We start from the raw sequence: 17366 nt of genomic DNA on the forward strand, positions 1-17366 counted from the left end.
ATATTTATTATTTTTATGCAACAACAATGATGACAATCGCATAGCGATGACCATAATTCTCATAATTAATCCCCACGTTACATTATAATAATACTCGTCTCCGTGTACCCGCGCGTTATCTCGCACAGCACGTGCATCGGGTAAGACAATTTTCTGGTACAAAGTTCAAGTCATAACGTCGTGTATATCGAGTCCACGCAAAGTCGGAATAACGATGCCGCGTAATGACTTATTTATTTAATACACGCGCGATACACGGTTATCGCGAAGTCGGCCAAGGATTTTGTCCAAATTACTTACCCAAAATGTTGCCAGGGTTCCGTTCTGAGGGTTACTCAAAGTAAAACCAAGGGAGGATACGTGCGGCTGACAGAGACTCGGAGCTGCCTGGCGCAAATTTAACGCCCTCAAAGGAAGCCTCATCGGGGTACCCTCGACCCAAAGCCACCCCATCCTGATCGTAACCATCCTTTGCTCTCCCAGATCTTCGACGTACAGTTCTCCTGTAAAATGAAAAACGAACAAAAAAAAATTAGATCATTCGGATCTTTGATAATTTTTCGAACTCGGTGAAAAGTAAGAGAAACATGGACCGCGAAAGATCCGAGATGTTCGATACGATATTGTTAACTAGGAACGAACATTGCGAAACTTTGGAATGCCGGCTGCAGCAACAACCGGGAAAAAGGAGCGGCGATATTAACCGACCTTGCCTACCAGATATTACGACCAGTTTCGACCGACTGACAATAAGACATCACTGAGTGAATGACCAACTGACTGAGAGAGAGAAAGATGGTAAAAAAAAAAAAAAAAACTACTCAGGTTATTTATCAATGGGAGTTTTATCCCAGCGGAAATGTCTGTGAGTACCGTTCTAAAAATCATTAACTGCAAAAAGAAAATTCGTGGTAAAAAAAGCGACGAGAATTTCGGAGGTGGAGATAGAAAGTTGTTATTGTTGTTCCAAAGATGAGTACATACGTCAAGTACAAATTAGCGGTTCGCTTTTGTCTTTAAAATGTCGTCAGAACGTCGCCTAAAGATATCGAGTCTATTAACGAGTCTAATTGTCGGAGTTTAAATATAATTACATCGTTTAAAGAGAAACGTCATCGTCATTATCATTATCACCGTCATCATCGAGGCGTCAAGAGGCCTACGACGCGGATAAACAACGCCTTTCGTTTAATTGTTTCCTTTGAACTCTGCCAAGAAAGTGAAAACGAGAAAACGACGAAGAGAAAAATCATACACGGGATTATTCAACGCAATTTTCTTCGTCGATTGTATCTTCGTTCTCTCCCCCATCTCTTTTTGCTCCTACTTTCTCACAAGACGTTTCATAAGTAATTATAGGCTTGACAATACATTTTTTTTTTTTTTTTTCTTACTGTCACACATCAGCGGTTAGGACCAACCGGAAGTGATGGCAATGATCATTCATTCCGTGACCCAACTGGCGCAGCTGTAATGTATTTTTATAACGTGTGCGTGTACCATCTATTCTTATGGGATTCAACGTCCGATTCTGGAAGGATCAAATCATTGGAAATAAAATATCTGAGCTTCGATCTTTCGGATCCGTAGCAAGCGAATTGCGAAAATTTATCGTAGTTCACGTCGCCCCAGCTGAAACATGTTACAGGACATGAAATGACTTTGAATTTATCTTGAGCAGGGATCGATGCGGACGCAAAGTCAAAGATCAAAGACCGTGATGTTGATCGTAACACACAGTAATCACGTCTGAAAATGCTTACAAGCGGATTTCGCGCCAGACTTACACCACATAATACACACACCATATGCTTACAGTTCTTTCAATTCCGAGGATCAAAATAAGAAGCTTACACGAGCGAAACGTGTTTCGGAGTAGATACAAAATTTCGCTTACAATTATCGTCCGATTTATCTGAAAGCTATATCGGAACGATATTTGCGAATAATAATTTTCTTCGAATCGTAGATTCGATATGTATTCGACGATCATTCTTCGATCGGAATCAATAAAATTATTTGCAAAACTGAAGGATACCGTGTGTGTAATGTATATGTACACAAGCGATACGCAAACCACAACGGCCGATGGTCGACCATAGGTCAAGAATAATTTTCTCATTTCTATAAGTAGAATAAGAACACGAGATAATCTCGATTTATCGAACTGTTCAAGTGTCAAGTAAAAACGTGCGAGTAGGTATGCTAGTATCCGTGAGGCGTATAAATATAGTTATCGATAAAGTTTTCCAATTCAATCGTTCGAGTTCTGTAAGTTAATTGAAATGTACAACAAATAAATTAATGATCATTAGTTCCGAGTACGAACGGCACAAAGAAGATTTGCATATTTTTGTAAAAAAAAAACGTGAATCAAACAACCGTCAACTGTTATACAAATGTGTTATGAATATATAGCCAAGACCGTATGTCGCACGTAGGGTCCCCGAGGGACGAAACTCTGGCTAGGATTACAATGATGGAGAAAAGGAGCGTACGTATAGGTACAAAAGAGTACATAATGTGCGTAGCAAAAGAAATAGGGAATGGAGAATAGAAAATACATAGAAAAGGAGAAGAGGGCGGATGTCCGCATCCTGCTTTTTTTTTTTATTCTCTTTTCTCCCATCATTTTTTTTTTTTTTTTTCGTTTCTTGTTTATTATCCCCTCTATCTACCCTCGAGCTGCGAAGCGACACCCAACACCCAATGAATTGCGTCATCGTATGCGAGATGCGCCACGCAGCCTCCTTCATCTTAATCATGTTTTGCTTACGTTACTCGTTACCCGTTGGGCAGGCTGCCTTATACTGCGTACGTACAAGTTGAATGAATTATAAGTTGAGAGTGCAAGTTTTCCGCCCCCCTCCCCCCTTCCAATGTGGGCGATACATGCGATGATATTAAAACACATGTGATGCGTATGTCGCTCTTGAAATGCTTGCTCTGCTTCTTTTTTCTTCTCTTCATCTCCTTCTGCTCCAGCGCCGCGAGAAGCAGCGCGCGGAATAAGAGAGGACGTCGTTACAACAGAAGAAGCGGGAGCACAATTAAGAAAAATGTCTCGGCTGAATCTTTGAGGGCATCGAACTTGTCGCGCTGCTCTCGTCGTTTCATCGCCACCATCGTCATACGCGTATCACGTAACATCGTCATTTATCGTCTCTCATGCTCCAAATAAAGACAATTTCCCCATTCACTGTTGCCTCCGCAGCTGTATTTTTCATTGATCTCAACGATTACCTCCGAACAAACTTTGACCCAAAAAATTATTCCAGCAGCTCGCAGTTCAACTAGGACGGCGCGCATCTCTTGAAGCATATCAAAGAAATAAAACCTATTCTCACAGCAGATGAATATTTTATTATCATCAAGAAAAAACGCCAACATCGCGCATCTTTCCTCGTGAACCCGCATCCGCCATATTGCCATTAAAAATCGTGTGGGTGTAAAAGGGTGGGGTTTATGCAATTTTCACTAATTATCTTTCAGTGCCACACGTTCCTCTGAGTTGGCACGCGAGGTGAGCGTCTCACGAAATCGCTACAGATTTTATCAGGAGCGTGGAAAAAAAATGATGGAAAGTCAAAAAAAAAAATGTGAGTTATTATTTTCTGGTTTTCAGCCCTTCGCGTGTTACAAAGAGACGTGTAACGAACGACGACTAGTAGAGTGCGCGCTTCAGAGCTTTGTAGTTTAACGATGCGGAAAACATGAGTGTTAAAAACTGGTCAACATCAACGTACGTGGGAAATACATGCGCACGAAACAGGCTGTACGTTTACAACGCGACGAAGAGACTCGTCTACGTATTCGTAGGCAGATGTCAGTTGGATTAGCGACCTGACAAAATGTGCGTCACATTGTCGGTGGTCAGTATTGGGATTAGGTAGCGTTAATTAAGGATCCTCGACAAAAAAAAACAAAAAAAAACGGATTCCTAATTATTTTTCATAATTATTTCCCAACTTCCGAGTCTCGATAGACATGTGCACGTATATGTCGCGTATGTGTGTACATAGATTATCCATTTCGTAAACATAGGCGCGAACCAGTCGGAGGATCGAGATATAAACGTGAATACGATGCAGGTGGTAGGTAAGACGTAAAACCTCGCAAACGACGTGGTGTAAAAGGCAACTTTCACATCAAGGCACGCGGCGCCTCCCCTGGGGCGAGGACACGCGGGTACCGGAAACACTACTTAACTATGTAAGCTGCACGAAAGAAAACACCCGACTATCCATCCGTCTACTTGCGAAACAAAACACAATTATTCAATCCCATAAAAGACCGATGAAAGATTCATCACTCGTCGACGACGAACATTGCATCCAGTTGAAATCGAAAAATTAATCAGAAAATTTCGAAAAAATTTCACACTCTTCGTTTTAGATATTTTGCAACTGATCGATTTGCGTAAACCAGAGTCACGTCGAAATGATTCCAAAATTTGAATTTAATTAAACGAAAACTGAATCGAAAAGTCACTCGGATCGTACGGAGCATTTGGTAAGAATTGAACAGTTGTAGTAAAAAAAAAAAAAAAGGGAAAAAAAACAATGCGGGCGTGCATACGGTTGTGTGTGGAGTAAGGTTAGTTATACTGCAACGTGTAGTTGTGTGTTGTATTAGTAAAAAAAGTATACCGGTAGCCGGACCGGAACTTTCGTGTTGCAGTGAAGCTAGGCGGCAACGGCGACCATATTTCCCCCATGTACGGTACGTGGCCTCAGGAAACCGTTTACTTCCCCGGATGACGATGAAGATAACGGCGAGTCGAGGAAGGAAGAAACAGCTGACGGTTAAAGATGAAGAGATTATCCGATGGAACAGCGAAAGAGAGAATTCCGCGAGTTCTCTCTGCACCGGACAACGCGAACTAGAGAGATCTGCCTTTGATTGCTAATTTTTTTCGTCCGATAATTCAAATTTATAAAATCGAAAGCCAAAAGTTTAAGTATAGAAAAAAATCGAAAAACGTTTCGTTAGAAAGTTGGTGAAAATGAAACCCCGATGGGTTACAGATATGCTAATAAAATTTGTCTGCTCGGTAGTCGTGAGCATTATTTACACGCGTACAATTAATATTCAAATAAATTATCTGGTTGACCCAATGAAGAGATCCGAATTTTTACGAGCGTCCAACGGACTCCGGTGTATTTTTCGTATAATGCCCACTACGAGCGTTATTCTTCCTAATTGGACCACCGCTGCAGTTACAACGACCGTGGTTCCTAGCTCGGAACTACGTCCACACGTTTACACAACGTTCACGTACGTAAAACGTCCATACAATCTCACCCGAGAGGGGCGTGTCACGTAAGTAAGCAAGTAAGTAAGTAAATATATAATACATAACGTACGCGAGAACATACGTGTACGTATACCATATTCACCGGTGTTTTCCCCGCACCTCAAAAACCACGGCGCGCGGCAGCGTACGACAAAGACAAGGAGGGACACAGGAAATGAGCGCTTTAGACGAGCGCTCAATCGAAAGCTATCTAGATACGAACGAAGTAAAGGTAGTTACTGCAGCCTCATTATCAGCTATAATAACCAACAGCCGTAATGCGAACGTAATACCCATCGAACGTCCACGGTGAATATCGGAAGAGGCGCACACTATATGAAAAACTAATGAAAAAAGAAAAAAACGAAAATTGCATCTCCGAGTCGCGATTCTCATGGGCTTATAAATTTCCGTTCTTTTCCTCGCCATTCTTTTTCATTTATAGAGACGAGGTCTTTTTTTTTTTTTTTTTCCATCCCACGTTTAATCCCCCCCCTCAAATCTTTATTAATGTTTATCCATTTTTCAAAAGGTTTTATTTTTTCCGGAGGGGTTTGATACTTCGGATTTCACCGCGGCATGCTTTAAGGGTTGATTTCAACCGTGTGTGTAGCCATGTGTGTACACGTACGCGGGGATCTTCTTTATGTATAACATAACGCCTGGATTCACCGGCTGTTTTCTAACAGGCTTATCCTAGGCAAATACAACTCCGAATTTCCTTTTTTCTTTTTTTCTTTTTTTACCCGCACCTTGAAGAGGAATAATTTATTCATGAATATTAAACGTGCACATATGCTTTCTCGGTTCCGATGTCACGAGATGAGTGACCCGGATTTCTCGTCCCTCTTTTGCAGAGTCCAAATGTATATATATACCGCATTATTTCCGTCTCGTACAGCGAATCTTCAAGATTTTTAGAATCGAAAGAATTCGAGTGTATTCTCAAAAACAAAAACAAAAAAAAAAACTCACACTTCAAAGATCTACATCTTCCGAGTAGTGTCAGCCTTTCGTTTTGACCTGAGAAAGGAAAATTAAATTGAAAAAGTGTGGTCATAAAATCTCCTCAACCGACCGATGTTCGCCACAGTTTTTCTCCCGTTTAGTCATTATAATAAATATCCCGTGTAAGTTTGTTCGTCTTTGCCGTGCGGCGCACGGTGCACAATGTTCATTGAGGTATGCGCATATACGTACCAAGACGAAACGTGGAGGAGCAAAGCGCACGTAGTAAAAACGATTTATTTTACAGAACGTCACCCGAAACCATGGAGCGGAGAATTCAAACGAGAATCTTATTTTTAGGACGGCCATTAGATGCTCATAAAAAGATCTGGGACACGCGGTATAAAGTGAAGCTTTATCCTGCAAGCTCGGAGCTAATTTTCCAAACGCAATGCTGATATAATTTTTCTTATACAGTTGAGAAAAAAAAAGAAGCGAAAGTTCAAGGCGAATTTTGTGAATGAATTTAAAAAAAAAAAAATTTCTCTGATCTTCGTTATCAGAACATTCTACGACACGGCTATGTAGGGAAAGAGTTTTCCGACGTATATCATTTCGTTATACACAACCGGTGAGGAAGCGAGGAAATGACGCAACGTGATGTCAAGCAATAAAAACCGCGATAGCAGGACAAGTCCGTATAGGAATAGCCGGACCGGGCGGAAAGTGGCAAAGAGACGTTGTTCTAATTTACTGACGCCCGAGTAAATTTATTCCTTTTTTTTTTATCAATTATTCTCATGAAAACGTGAGCTGGCTGTCCGCGGTCTCGTAATACGGTAACGCCGACAGGGGGACAGATAACGGTAAAAAGGAGGCATGCGGGATCAGTTGCTCAGCACGAGAGGAAGGAAGGAAGTGAATAAGGAAGGAAGAAAAACCGGTGAATTTTTACAACGCTCGATGGAGAAAGTTACAAACCACGCGCCGCGAACTCTACGGGTATACCTACGTAGGTACTATGTACTAAACAATTGGTGTAATTATTATACAGCAACAACGAACGCGGTTATATGTACAGCGTGCCCATGGGCGTAGAATAACACGAGAGTGTGTGTCTATACGTACGTAATAACTGGCAGAAAGCAATTTTAAAATTACAACTATACACCTAACAATTATTATACTATAGCATAAAATACCTTGTCCTATATAATTAACTCTATTAAATCAGTTTGAATGTAGACGAGTAAAAACGTGTGTACGTACAGCATTGTGATACCTATGTGGCGAGCTGGAAGTTGAAACTGTAATCCGGTGGAATAAATTAATTGCGAGTCGAATATGTGTGTGTTAAATTTATGAAAATCGAAGTCGATTTTATTTATTTGATTAGATTTTTGCAGTCAAAAAAGCGCGAGATTTATTGTTGAAACAAAAAAAATTGCAAAATTGAAAAAGCGTAACATTATCAGTAAACGGATTATTTTATAAACTGGAAATGATGAACAAAAAATGAAGGAACTCAGCGAGCGTTCGTTATGCAAACTTGACTATTGCAGGTACTTACGGAATATACTTATAAGGAGAGAAAAAAACTTCAGAGATATTCTAAAATTTTAATATTACGGTAACTCGAGCAGTGCGGAGCACAGGTTCATGATTTTCCACGTAATATTAATACACTCTACATATATACACGTCAGCTGCAGCGCATAACGTATAATAATCCCTTGAAATATAATTTCTCGAATGAAATTACCGGAGTTAATAAGAAACTAATTAAAAATAATTCGTTCAAGATTTCAGCTGCGGCAAAACTACATTTCCTATGGAAACTTGGTTTTTTCTTCACCAATCTTTCCTCAATTTTTATCTCTCGGAAAAAGCGCCGCCGTTCCGATTCGAATAACGCGTATAAAAATTGGAGTAATTTTTTTTCTCTTTCTATCTTTATTCTTTTCGGTAGAAAAACTTTATCGCCTTATCATTGCGGCAGCTCTTCACCCCCTACTTCTCTAAAAACGGTTGCACCGCATCACGTGATGCACGCTTATACACGCTGCAAGAAAGTCAGTTTTAGATTATAAAATCTACATACCAAAGATAAGCTCGGATGGTACACAGTGGATATTATCAGCATGGGAATTTTATGTGGGATGTCTCGTCGCGAAGGAATTCGTCGGATCGCCAAGAGTGATCGGAAAATCGAAATTTTTGCCATCTCTGGGATGAAAAGAGCTTCGGTGTAAAAAAAGAGGTATCCCAACGCGCGTTCGAAGCACCGCCGTAGAAATTTGAGAAGATTTTCGCATCTGCGGTTCTTTTCTCCACCGTTCCTTTCACTCTGGAGAATGCACGAAAGAATGACAAAAGGCAGAATGGGGAATCGATCGAAAAATACGTGACGAAATAAATGACTCGTGCCATCTTCGCGTCTGTGTACGTGTACGGCTGGTACCGCAACGGGAGACAAATGGGATGACAGGAGGGAAAGGAGAGAAAAAAAAAAAGGGTTGCGATTGGGACTCGTTTTCGTGCGGAGTCACCCTTACATAATGGAAAAGAATATCGAGGAACCCCCAGTTTCCGTACTCGAAACTTCGTACATGTGAGCACGGTGTATCGAGGCGGTCGTACGGAAGAATAAAGAAAAAAAAAAAAAAATCAGGAAACGGGTCTACATTATAACCGTTATGTGAGTGAAGAATTTTTATAAAGCATTGACAAAGTACTATAAGTTATAAGTAAACTCTGTTAAAGCGCGCTTGATATTTCCGGACGATTAACTTTTTGAGAAAACAGTCCAGACAACCCGACTGCATGGGTATACTTATACTTCGATCACATATTATACCCACCGTGTTTAGGTTGCTCACAATTGATTTTTTCATTTCTCCCCCCCCTCCCATAGAAGTGCATTTGTTGCATCTTTTGGTCGATTAAGTGATAATAAAAGAGGATGCCATAGTCGTGCAGTCGATGAACGGTAACAATATGATCGTCTGGAGAAACTTTTCAAACGGGATCTGAAAATTTTTCACTTTGTAGTTTCGTTGCATTTTCTTTTTTTCCGTTTCCATTTTTCTCGTTAACAATTTTTTCCCCATTCAACTTTCATCCGAGGATAATTTACGTGCGAACGATGCAGGCGCGATTAGAGAACGCTGCGAATATCATGAAAGTATATATAGAAAAAAAAAATAAATCTAAGAACGCTTTATGCAGACAGAGGAACGATTCATGACTTACCATACGTATACGTATGTTTTACTCGATTCGAATCTGCATTTCTTGCAGCCTGCAATACGGCGATGCACGTAGCAGGGTACACCATGGGTCTGGTTTCGTTCGATTTAATCTTGAAATTGAGCGCAAAATTTGATTACACAAAGAGATGGGAGAAAAGTAAAAGAAACTGTTTAACATAATCGTGGGAATATTTCGTTTGATTCTACACGCATCACTTACTTTACAGAAATAGAAACTTCGCGTAAGATTTATCACGTAATTACACCTCTGGAGTAATATGCAAATTATTACACACTCTTAATTACCACCTTACCGTATCAACCTCCAATTTCACGTTTTTCAAAGTCTACAAAAAATCGAGGGTAAAAACCATCTCTCCATTAATCTTTCTCGAGGGTGGGTAGGTACAAGATGGCCGAGCAGAAGGTTAATATTTACTTTCGTAATTCTTCTCCGATGATATAAATGGCTAAATCATTCTAATATATATAAATTGATCTCTAGCCACAGAGCAAATTTTCATCCATACAGGAAGAAAGAAGAAAGAATATAGGTAATACGTGATGTTGATAGATCTTTGGCATGCGAGGTTCGGATTCCGAATCATTAATATAACTGCATGTATACCTACAATATGACGTGCGTGCAGTCGGCGGGTTTGTCAGAATGATCTACGATCTAGGAAGTTCGATCACAAAGGGGATCTTTGTCGTTGGTTATAATATATTATATAGGTGTACACAGGTATACCTATACACAAAAAGGAATTCAAGCGAAATACAACAAAGCTCCTCAAAGAAGCACAAAGAATTTTGTTTACCTTCAAAATTATCAGCAATAGTTCCTCTACCCCCGGTGCAAGACCGAGCAAAAGTTTTTTTCCTTCCTTTTTTTTTTTTTTTTTTTTTTATTGTTCCACCCGATGCAAACCTGCACTCCCTAAAAAATCCCTCAAAGATTCCAGTGATTCGCCGTACGGTACGCGATCGGATAATCATTAGAAAAAAAAAAAGGATTCTAACATAAGGAATTTTACTTCGTTGGAAGAGAAAAAAAAAATCAACGATATTTCCCGACGATTCTCCAGTCAAAAACGTTGCGTTATAGCGAGCGTGTATTTTTGATGGTCCTTGCGAATCGATTCGACACAAACTTCCGCATCCCTGGATCAATCCCGATAGTCCTTCTCCATAACCGATGATGGGAATACCGTTGGCAGATTACAACGAGCCGTCGTATTAATCCATATTGATCGTTCGGTTATAATATACGCGCGATTTGTTCCGCAAATATAATACATCATGGATTTGATAGATTATTTTCCATTATCGTCGCACGTTTGCGTCTAACAGATCGTGCCGCGCCATCATTTTGTTGTAGATATAAAGGACGAATCCAATCCGAAAAAAGCTCCGGATTGAATTCGTATATAATTGCTTTTGAAACAGGATCTGTACAAATAATAAGTATAAGCCGCAGCGTCGTAACACCGGAATAAATAGAATTGGAACAGCAGCATAGATACACGATATAACGGGACAATTAAGTGCGACATAACAACTGAATGTTGTATACGTACGTACGTATAAAGTTGAGAAACAAGTTTCGATTTATACCACTATGAAAGAGAGAAAAAAAAAAGAAAAAAAAAAAGAAAACGAAATGAATGTCGTAGGGGAATGAACTACTTTCCCATGCTATTAATACCGTAATTTACACAGGGCTGCAACTAGGGCTATATTAAGCCCTGTGTATGTCACGACCTCGAGCAGGCCACGAAATGTCTCGGTATGGGGTATCGGTGGTGCCACGAAACGACACGGGGGTGTCAACTTCCATGCGGGCCGATCCCCGTTATATTCCTCTCACTTTTTTCTCTCGCTCTCATACCCTATTTAAATTTTCACTTCTCTCCCCGCGGGCGCACTGTAACACGAGGAGATGAACAAAGTTCAACGAAAAGGAAAAAAAGAAGGAGAGAAAAAAAAACCGAAAAGAAGAAAAGAAAAATGTTACCAGATCGCGCCACGGCACAATACGCTCGAGAATTTTCGTTTCGTTTCCTCAATAATTTACCCTGAAAACCTGCACACAATTATGTTAACGCGTGAAGCGGAAAAAATGTACATGGAAAATTTTTCACAACGTCTTCAGCATCTCAAGTTCACGGAGAGCGGAAAAGGTATAATCTAAAAATGACTATCGGGACTCAAAATGAAGAGAAAAAAAAACAGAAAGAAACAATCGAGAATTCTATTCTGCATTTTTCGAGTCATAAGAATGATCGGGAGGAGAAAGAATGGCATATAAATTCACTTAGCGCATGAATATGCAAAGTACCGTGATGTGGTGGTTTTTATTTGTTGTTTGACCCACTTCGGTCAACCCTTCGTTTAAATAAAATTTGATCTCAGTGGAATCTGACAGCTGAATCGGGTCTCTTTAGACAAAGCTAATAATCTTATCGCCGCGGTGCAACGCTTGAAAACCGTTGACTGAAAAAACCGACGTCGTCCTCGAAGGTATAACGCGGACGTATGACCACCCCTATTTATACGCGCGGGGCATATATTCCCGCACGTACACCGAAATGATAATAACTCAGTGTATTGTAGACGTGTGCGTTTCCGAGTCTACTTCTACGATACACGGTACGGTGGTCCCTCGTCAAAAACCGCATACGTATGCGTAAATCGCACTCGAAAATCCATGCGTCTCATAAGACTCTTCACTCTATATTCACGATCATTCGAGCGTTTCATAAGTATTTTCCGACTCGTATTATGGAAGAAAAAAATTTCCATACGAACGCGGAGGAACTTCTCCAACTGTCTGTGTTTCTCGCGTATAAATTTTTCATCCATCCCTCTTTCTCTCCTTCTTTCTTCGCTGTGATGTACATTTTTTTTTTTTTTTTCTCGCTCTAACACCCCTTCCACATTCTCGTCCTAGAGCCTGGATCCCTGCATCGTCCCTTCTTAACACCCCCCAAAAATAGGGCGTTCCTGGTAAAGGGTGTTTAGTGGTTTCGCTGCAGAGAGGGAACTGGTACGATCGTGTAAAATATGCTTGTTCGGGTGGTGAAATATCCACAACAGGTCCGACTAAAAGAAACGAAATGAAATGAGAGAAAGAAAACGAGAAAATGTCCCGGAGGTTCGCTCCGGTCAAGTTCTCCCTATTATTTTTAATTTTCTTTTCCTTTTCGCGAAACCGAGAGATCCCTCACGGGGAAAGCATGCACAGGCATGCATGCACGTATAGGAAGAAAACCGGCCGAGGGATTTCACGTGTAATTACAACACCGCCGGCTGCTCGAATTTGTGAATGCATAATTTGGCGAGGCGGCTTCAGCTGCGCGTAGTTTACGATACAACGACGACAGGTTTATCGGTAGCTCGGTTAATTGGCGCGTAATAACGCAAAGTTGTTGATATACGAATTTATGAATGTTGCGCAGATTCGAAGGAGGGCGGAGCACCGGAATAGCATCTGTTTGGGATACGCTTTTTTCTAACCACGTAAAGGAAAAAAAGAAAAATCATCAATACGGTTGGGCGACGCTCGAATAAAAGGCACAACTGCAGAATACAGTTGTACAAAGTTAGGGACTGAAAAAGATCCGAAGAAAATGAAAAAAAAGGGTTGAAATTCAAACCCCATACGTGCATATGAATAACATAATACAATATGTACGGATTTCATATCGTCGTCATTGTTAAGCAGTGTACAGTTACGGAATTATAACCCCTATTGAGCTCGGGTGGTGTTCATCGATACCTACCGGTGATTTTCATATAATATAAATACAGACATAGATATAGGTACATATAAGTAACCCAATTGTGTATAGCATGCATAAGAAATGTATATTATACATGCCACGTATAATGTATATATATATTATATATATTTTCATAATTTATACGGAGTCGAATGGAGATTTAACTTTGGATTGGGTTTGATATAGCCCTAGATATGGCTTAGCAGTTTTAATTCTCGTCCTGCAACGTACGTACCGCGGCTCAACGTATATGCACTTATGTATAAAATATGTAACATATGCGATATACTCTGCACATACATGCTTTTCAAATACACGGAGTAATTAAATATGGCGACTAATGGTCCAAGGAAACGTGAAAACGGCCGTAAGTACTTTGATTCCAACGAACTGGTTTTGATTTCTCTTGCTTGGTGGAAAAAAGAAGGAGAAAAAAAAAAAACGTGATATATTATCTACGTACGAGTAGGTTTACACGTATGTAACGTATAGCGATACATTATTTAGAGTGAAAGTGACGAGATTTAAACGACTTCATAAATTCAATGATACGTGTAACGTACTATATGGTTAAATAAATAAACGATGAAATTTTTCTTTCCTTTTCCTTTTTGTTTTCGATTTTTTCGTTTTTTTTTTTTTCAATCCACTCGCTCATTAGCAACTTCGCAATTCGATGAGGAAAAAAAAATCATCTACCACTTTTTTTCCAAAAACAATCATTTCGCGAATCGAATGAAAATACTTGACGACCGTTTACTCAACACCGACTGCATCTTGTCGCTACTATATATCTCGGCATATGTACCACGTAAGCAACAGGAGAGATACTGCAGTGAAGATTGGAGTACAAAGAACGTTGGTTAGTTCTTTCATTGTGTACAAAAGCCTTTTCTCACGCGACACCGTTCTCCTTATGTATTCCGTACTACCGTACGGGTACAAGTGGTGTGTCGGTGTTAAGGGTGGAGAGGACACTCGAATCGAAGTGTGAGTTTTTCTTGAATATAAGGCATGTAGAAAGCAGGAGAAAGATGGAGAGAGAGCAGCGGCTAGCGGCGACCAGTTGGTCCAGCGTCAATAAAAGGGTATCGTCTTGCTAGAGAGATCCGAAGACGCATTGTCTTCCCCCATGTTAACTGCATGACAAAACTAGGCGCGAAATAAAACGCTCCACATTTCTACCCCTCGGTAAAAGCAGAAAAAAAAAAAAAAAAACACGAGGTACCTATTTTTCGTCAATAATGACTCGACATTTATCTCCGGAAAGGAAACCCTTTTTTCGATTAATCTTCTCGCGGTCTCGGTATAATAGATACGGTCGAAGTCACGGTGCATTTTTAACCCCAAAGCTACGCGACGTTTGTCGGGATGGAAATTTGAAAAAAATTTGTATCCGGGCACCACAGATCGCAAGATCGGGGAAGCGAGATGAATAATATCGGTAATAAATTTAAGAGTATAAGTTATTGAACGAGTGAAAAGTTACTTGTGTACTTTCTACGAAACTAATATAAAAACAAATATCTGTAATATTTTCTTCCTTTCATTTTTTCTTTCCTACAATTTTTTTTTTTCTTCTTTTATCCATAAACTCGTTAACAGATGTTCATAACTTATAATGTCGCGGGTTATTAATTTACGTCAATTATTTTACATATTTCATGAATATCTGAAACTTTCTTCGTCCGCGTCAGGTTGATCGTGTGCGTAATTGAACACGAATACGGAGGTAGAATCGGTCGGTAAACGGTCAAAGGAAAAATATGAGTAAATAAATTTTTAAACAATACCCGTATGTCCTTGTCCAGCGTAGTTAAATGCGCTTAATTTATTCCGGCAACGATGTTCATCCGGTCCTAAAAGCGAGCAAAAAGGCCGACGAGTCGGGTGCGTATTAAACTTAACCTACTCTGCATAAAGCCCCGTAAGATTTATTCACGACGTCTAGAAAAATTTCTACTAGTTTGCTCTAAGTGAGTCTCGAGACGTGTTTGTAAAGTTGCAGCGGCCACGGGAAGGAGGGAGTTTCCTCCGCCGTTGCCGCTGCTGTTTCTGCAGCAGGACGAGCAGGACGAGAGGCGAGCCTCGTTCGTCGCGTCGTCGATCTATAAAAATTTTCTAGTTATTTTTTAGCCGAGAAAAACAGGATAGAGAAATAGGAAGGCAGGTCCGCATTTGCTATGCGGATCGACACGGTGTGTATAATTTCAAGACGGGTCCAGTCTCGGCCCCCTTTTACCGCGTGGAATCCCGAGACCCGAGCCCAGCCTGGACTCGTTTTTGAAGACTCAATCTCCCGCTCAGGACCCCTGCGGTGCTTCTCCTCGCATGGGTCAGATTTTAGATAGTGTTAGAAAATGATTTTTCATCGAAGCATTAGCCGCCTGCAGCTGGGCTGTCAGAAGAACATCCATTTATATCCCACTCCGCAGCGGTGCGAAAAATCGTCCTTAAATTCGTACCCGCATCCGACGACGATGCGGCGCGTACCGAAATAGAAATCTTTCCAAGTAGAATTGCAAATGCATGGGCCGGAGAAGAAAAAAAAAAATATTACGAGTTTGATGGTGATATTTTGGAGAAAATAAATGTCTGTCATTAATAACGAGAACGTATCGTCGCTCGATCTCCATTAGTTAATTATACATACGAAATTGTCAAATGGTGTGAGAGAAAAAAAAAATTGGAAGCAGAAAAAAAAAACAAAAATAGTTAGGGGAAGTCGTCCGGAGCTAAACGAAGATCAACCTTATATCCAGTAATTTTTGAATAATCATCGCCATCCGCATCTATCTGACGCATAGGAATCAAGCTGCTGGCTGCTGCAGGAACCAAACCGGGGGGTTTAAATCACCGCAAGTTTTTTTTTTTCTCATCTCATTTTCAAAAGCCCCCTGTTTGTGTTGTAAAAGGATAGGAGAACACGAATTACGAAGAGCATCAGGTCGACGGTACACGTCTGGATACGCCCCCGGTCCTTTTATCTGGTTTTTTTTTTTTTTCTCTCTCTCTCCATTTTTATTTTCCTTTGTCAGTGGAACTGACTCGCTCGATTTTTCTCGTGCACCCTTCGAAAAATCGTTCCTTACTTTATCTCCTCGCTCCCATTGTTCTTTTCAGTAGAACGGGGTGGACCGCAAAAGAAGATGCTGCAGGAGCAGCGGCAGGTCGTAATATAACTTTGGCTATTTTACGAGCAAAATTTAAATGCCGAACTGGGGCGGGTTCTTCGTTATTATTACCCTGAATAAAAGTTGCGGCAGAGCGCGAGGAGATTTTTTCGGTACTCCGCGTACGCACATGTATTCCGAGTGCGTAAAATTTTCAAAAGAATTATATATATATATATATATCGTGTGTGTACAGGCTGACGTACGGTCTACATTTCGACACATACACTAGCGAGGAGACATTGTCATCTCGATTATATCCCGGTTTACGAGTCTCGATTACAGATTTTTTACGACTTCGGAGATAAGTATAAAAAGACTTGCCGGTTGGCTGTGGAAAACGAACAAACACGACGGCACTAAATAGCGTTATATGGTCAAAAAGTATAACGTAAGATGAGCCTACATTATCACCACCGTATAATGTAAGGCTCCTACATAGGTATATGTACATAGAAAAGTAGTTGAACTCGAAGTCACTCTTCACTTTCCCACCGAGGGTCTTCACTCCCAACATTTTTATTTATAAAGAGGTACTCGGCATCGAACGCTCTCGGAACAAGTGAGCTTTTAAAATTCGCGATAGCTTCACTCCAACGTCTCCGTGCTTCTCGCGGCCTTTCGAGATAGACTTTCAAATTTCCACCGTTGGACAAACGAAAAGAAAAAAAAAAAGAAAGAAAACTTGACGGAAAACTCGCTCACAGGTCCTCGACAGTGGAAGAAGAATTTTTATCAAGGATGAATCGATTTTCGCAGACACTGAATACCGCGTAAAAAGATACCGCGTGCAGAAACTGATCGGTGTGGGTATAAGTTAAACGCATTCCGTTTGCAATTTTACACCTGAAGCAGAATAACCGTGATAATTATGATGATCGTAATTATACAGAGGACATAATCGATCCCACGG

General features: G+C 40.5%; 1 protein-coding gene across 2 annotated transcripts in view; it reads right to left on the minus strand.

The window, feature by feature from the left end:
- LOC105692751 (probable serine/threonine-protein kinase tsuA) overlaps positions 1-17366 on the minus strand; it is a 36261-nt gene that overhangs the window by 3748 nt on the left and 15147 nt on the right. For both annotated transcript variants that reach the window (XM_012412170.3, XM_048653489.1), the window contains exon 2: positions 301-503. In XM_012412170.3, the coding sequence (XP_012267593.2) occupies positions 301-503 (203 nt within the window). The remainder of the gene's footprint in view (positions 1-300; positions 504-17366) is intronic.

Source organism: Athalia rosae, chromosome 4, assembly GCF_917208135.1.
Source record: "Athalia rosae chromosome 4, iyAthRosa1.1, whole genome shotgun sequence".
NCBI lineage: Eukaryota > Metazoa > Arthropoda > Insecta > Hymenoptera > Athaliidae > Athalia > Athalia rosae.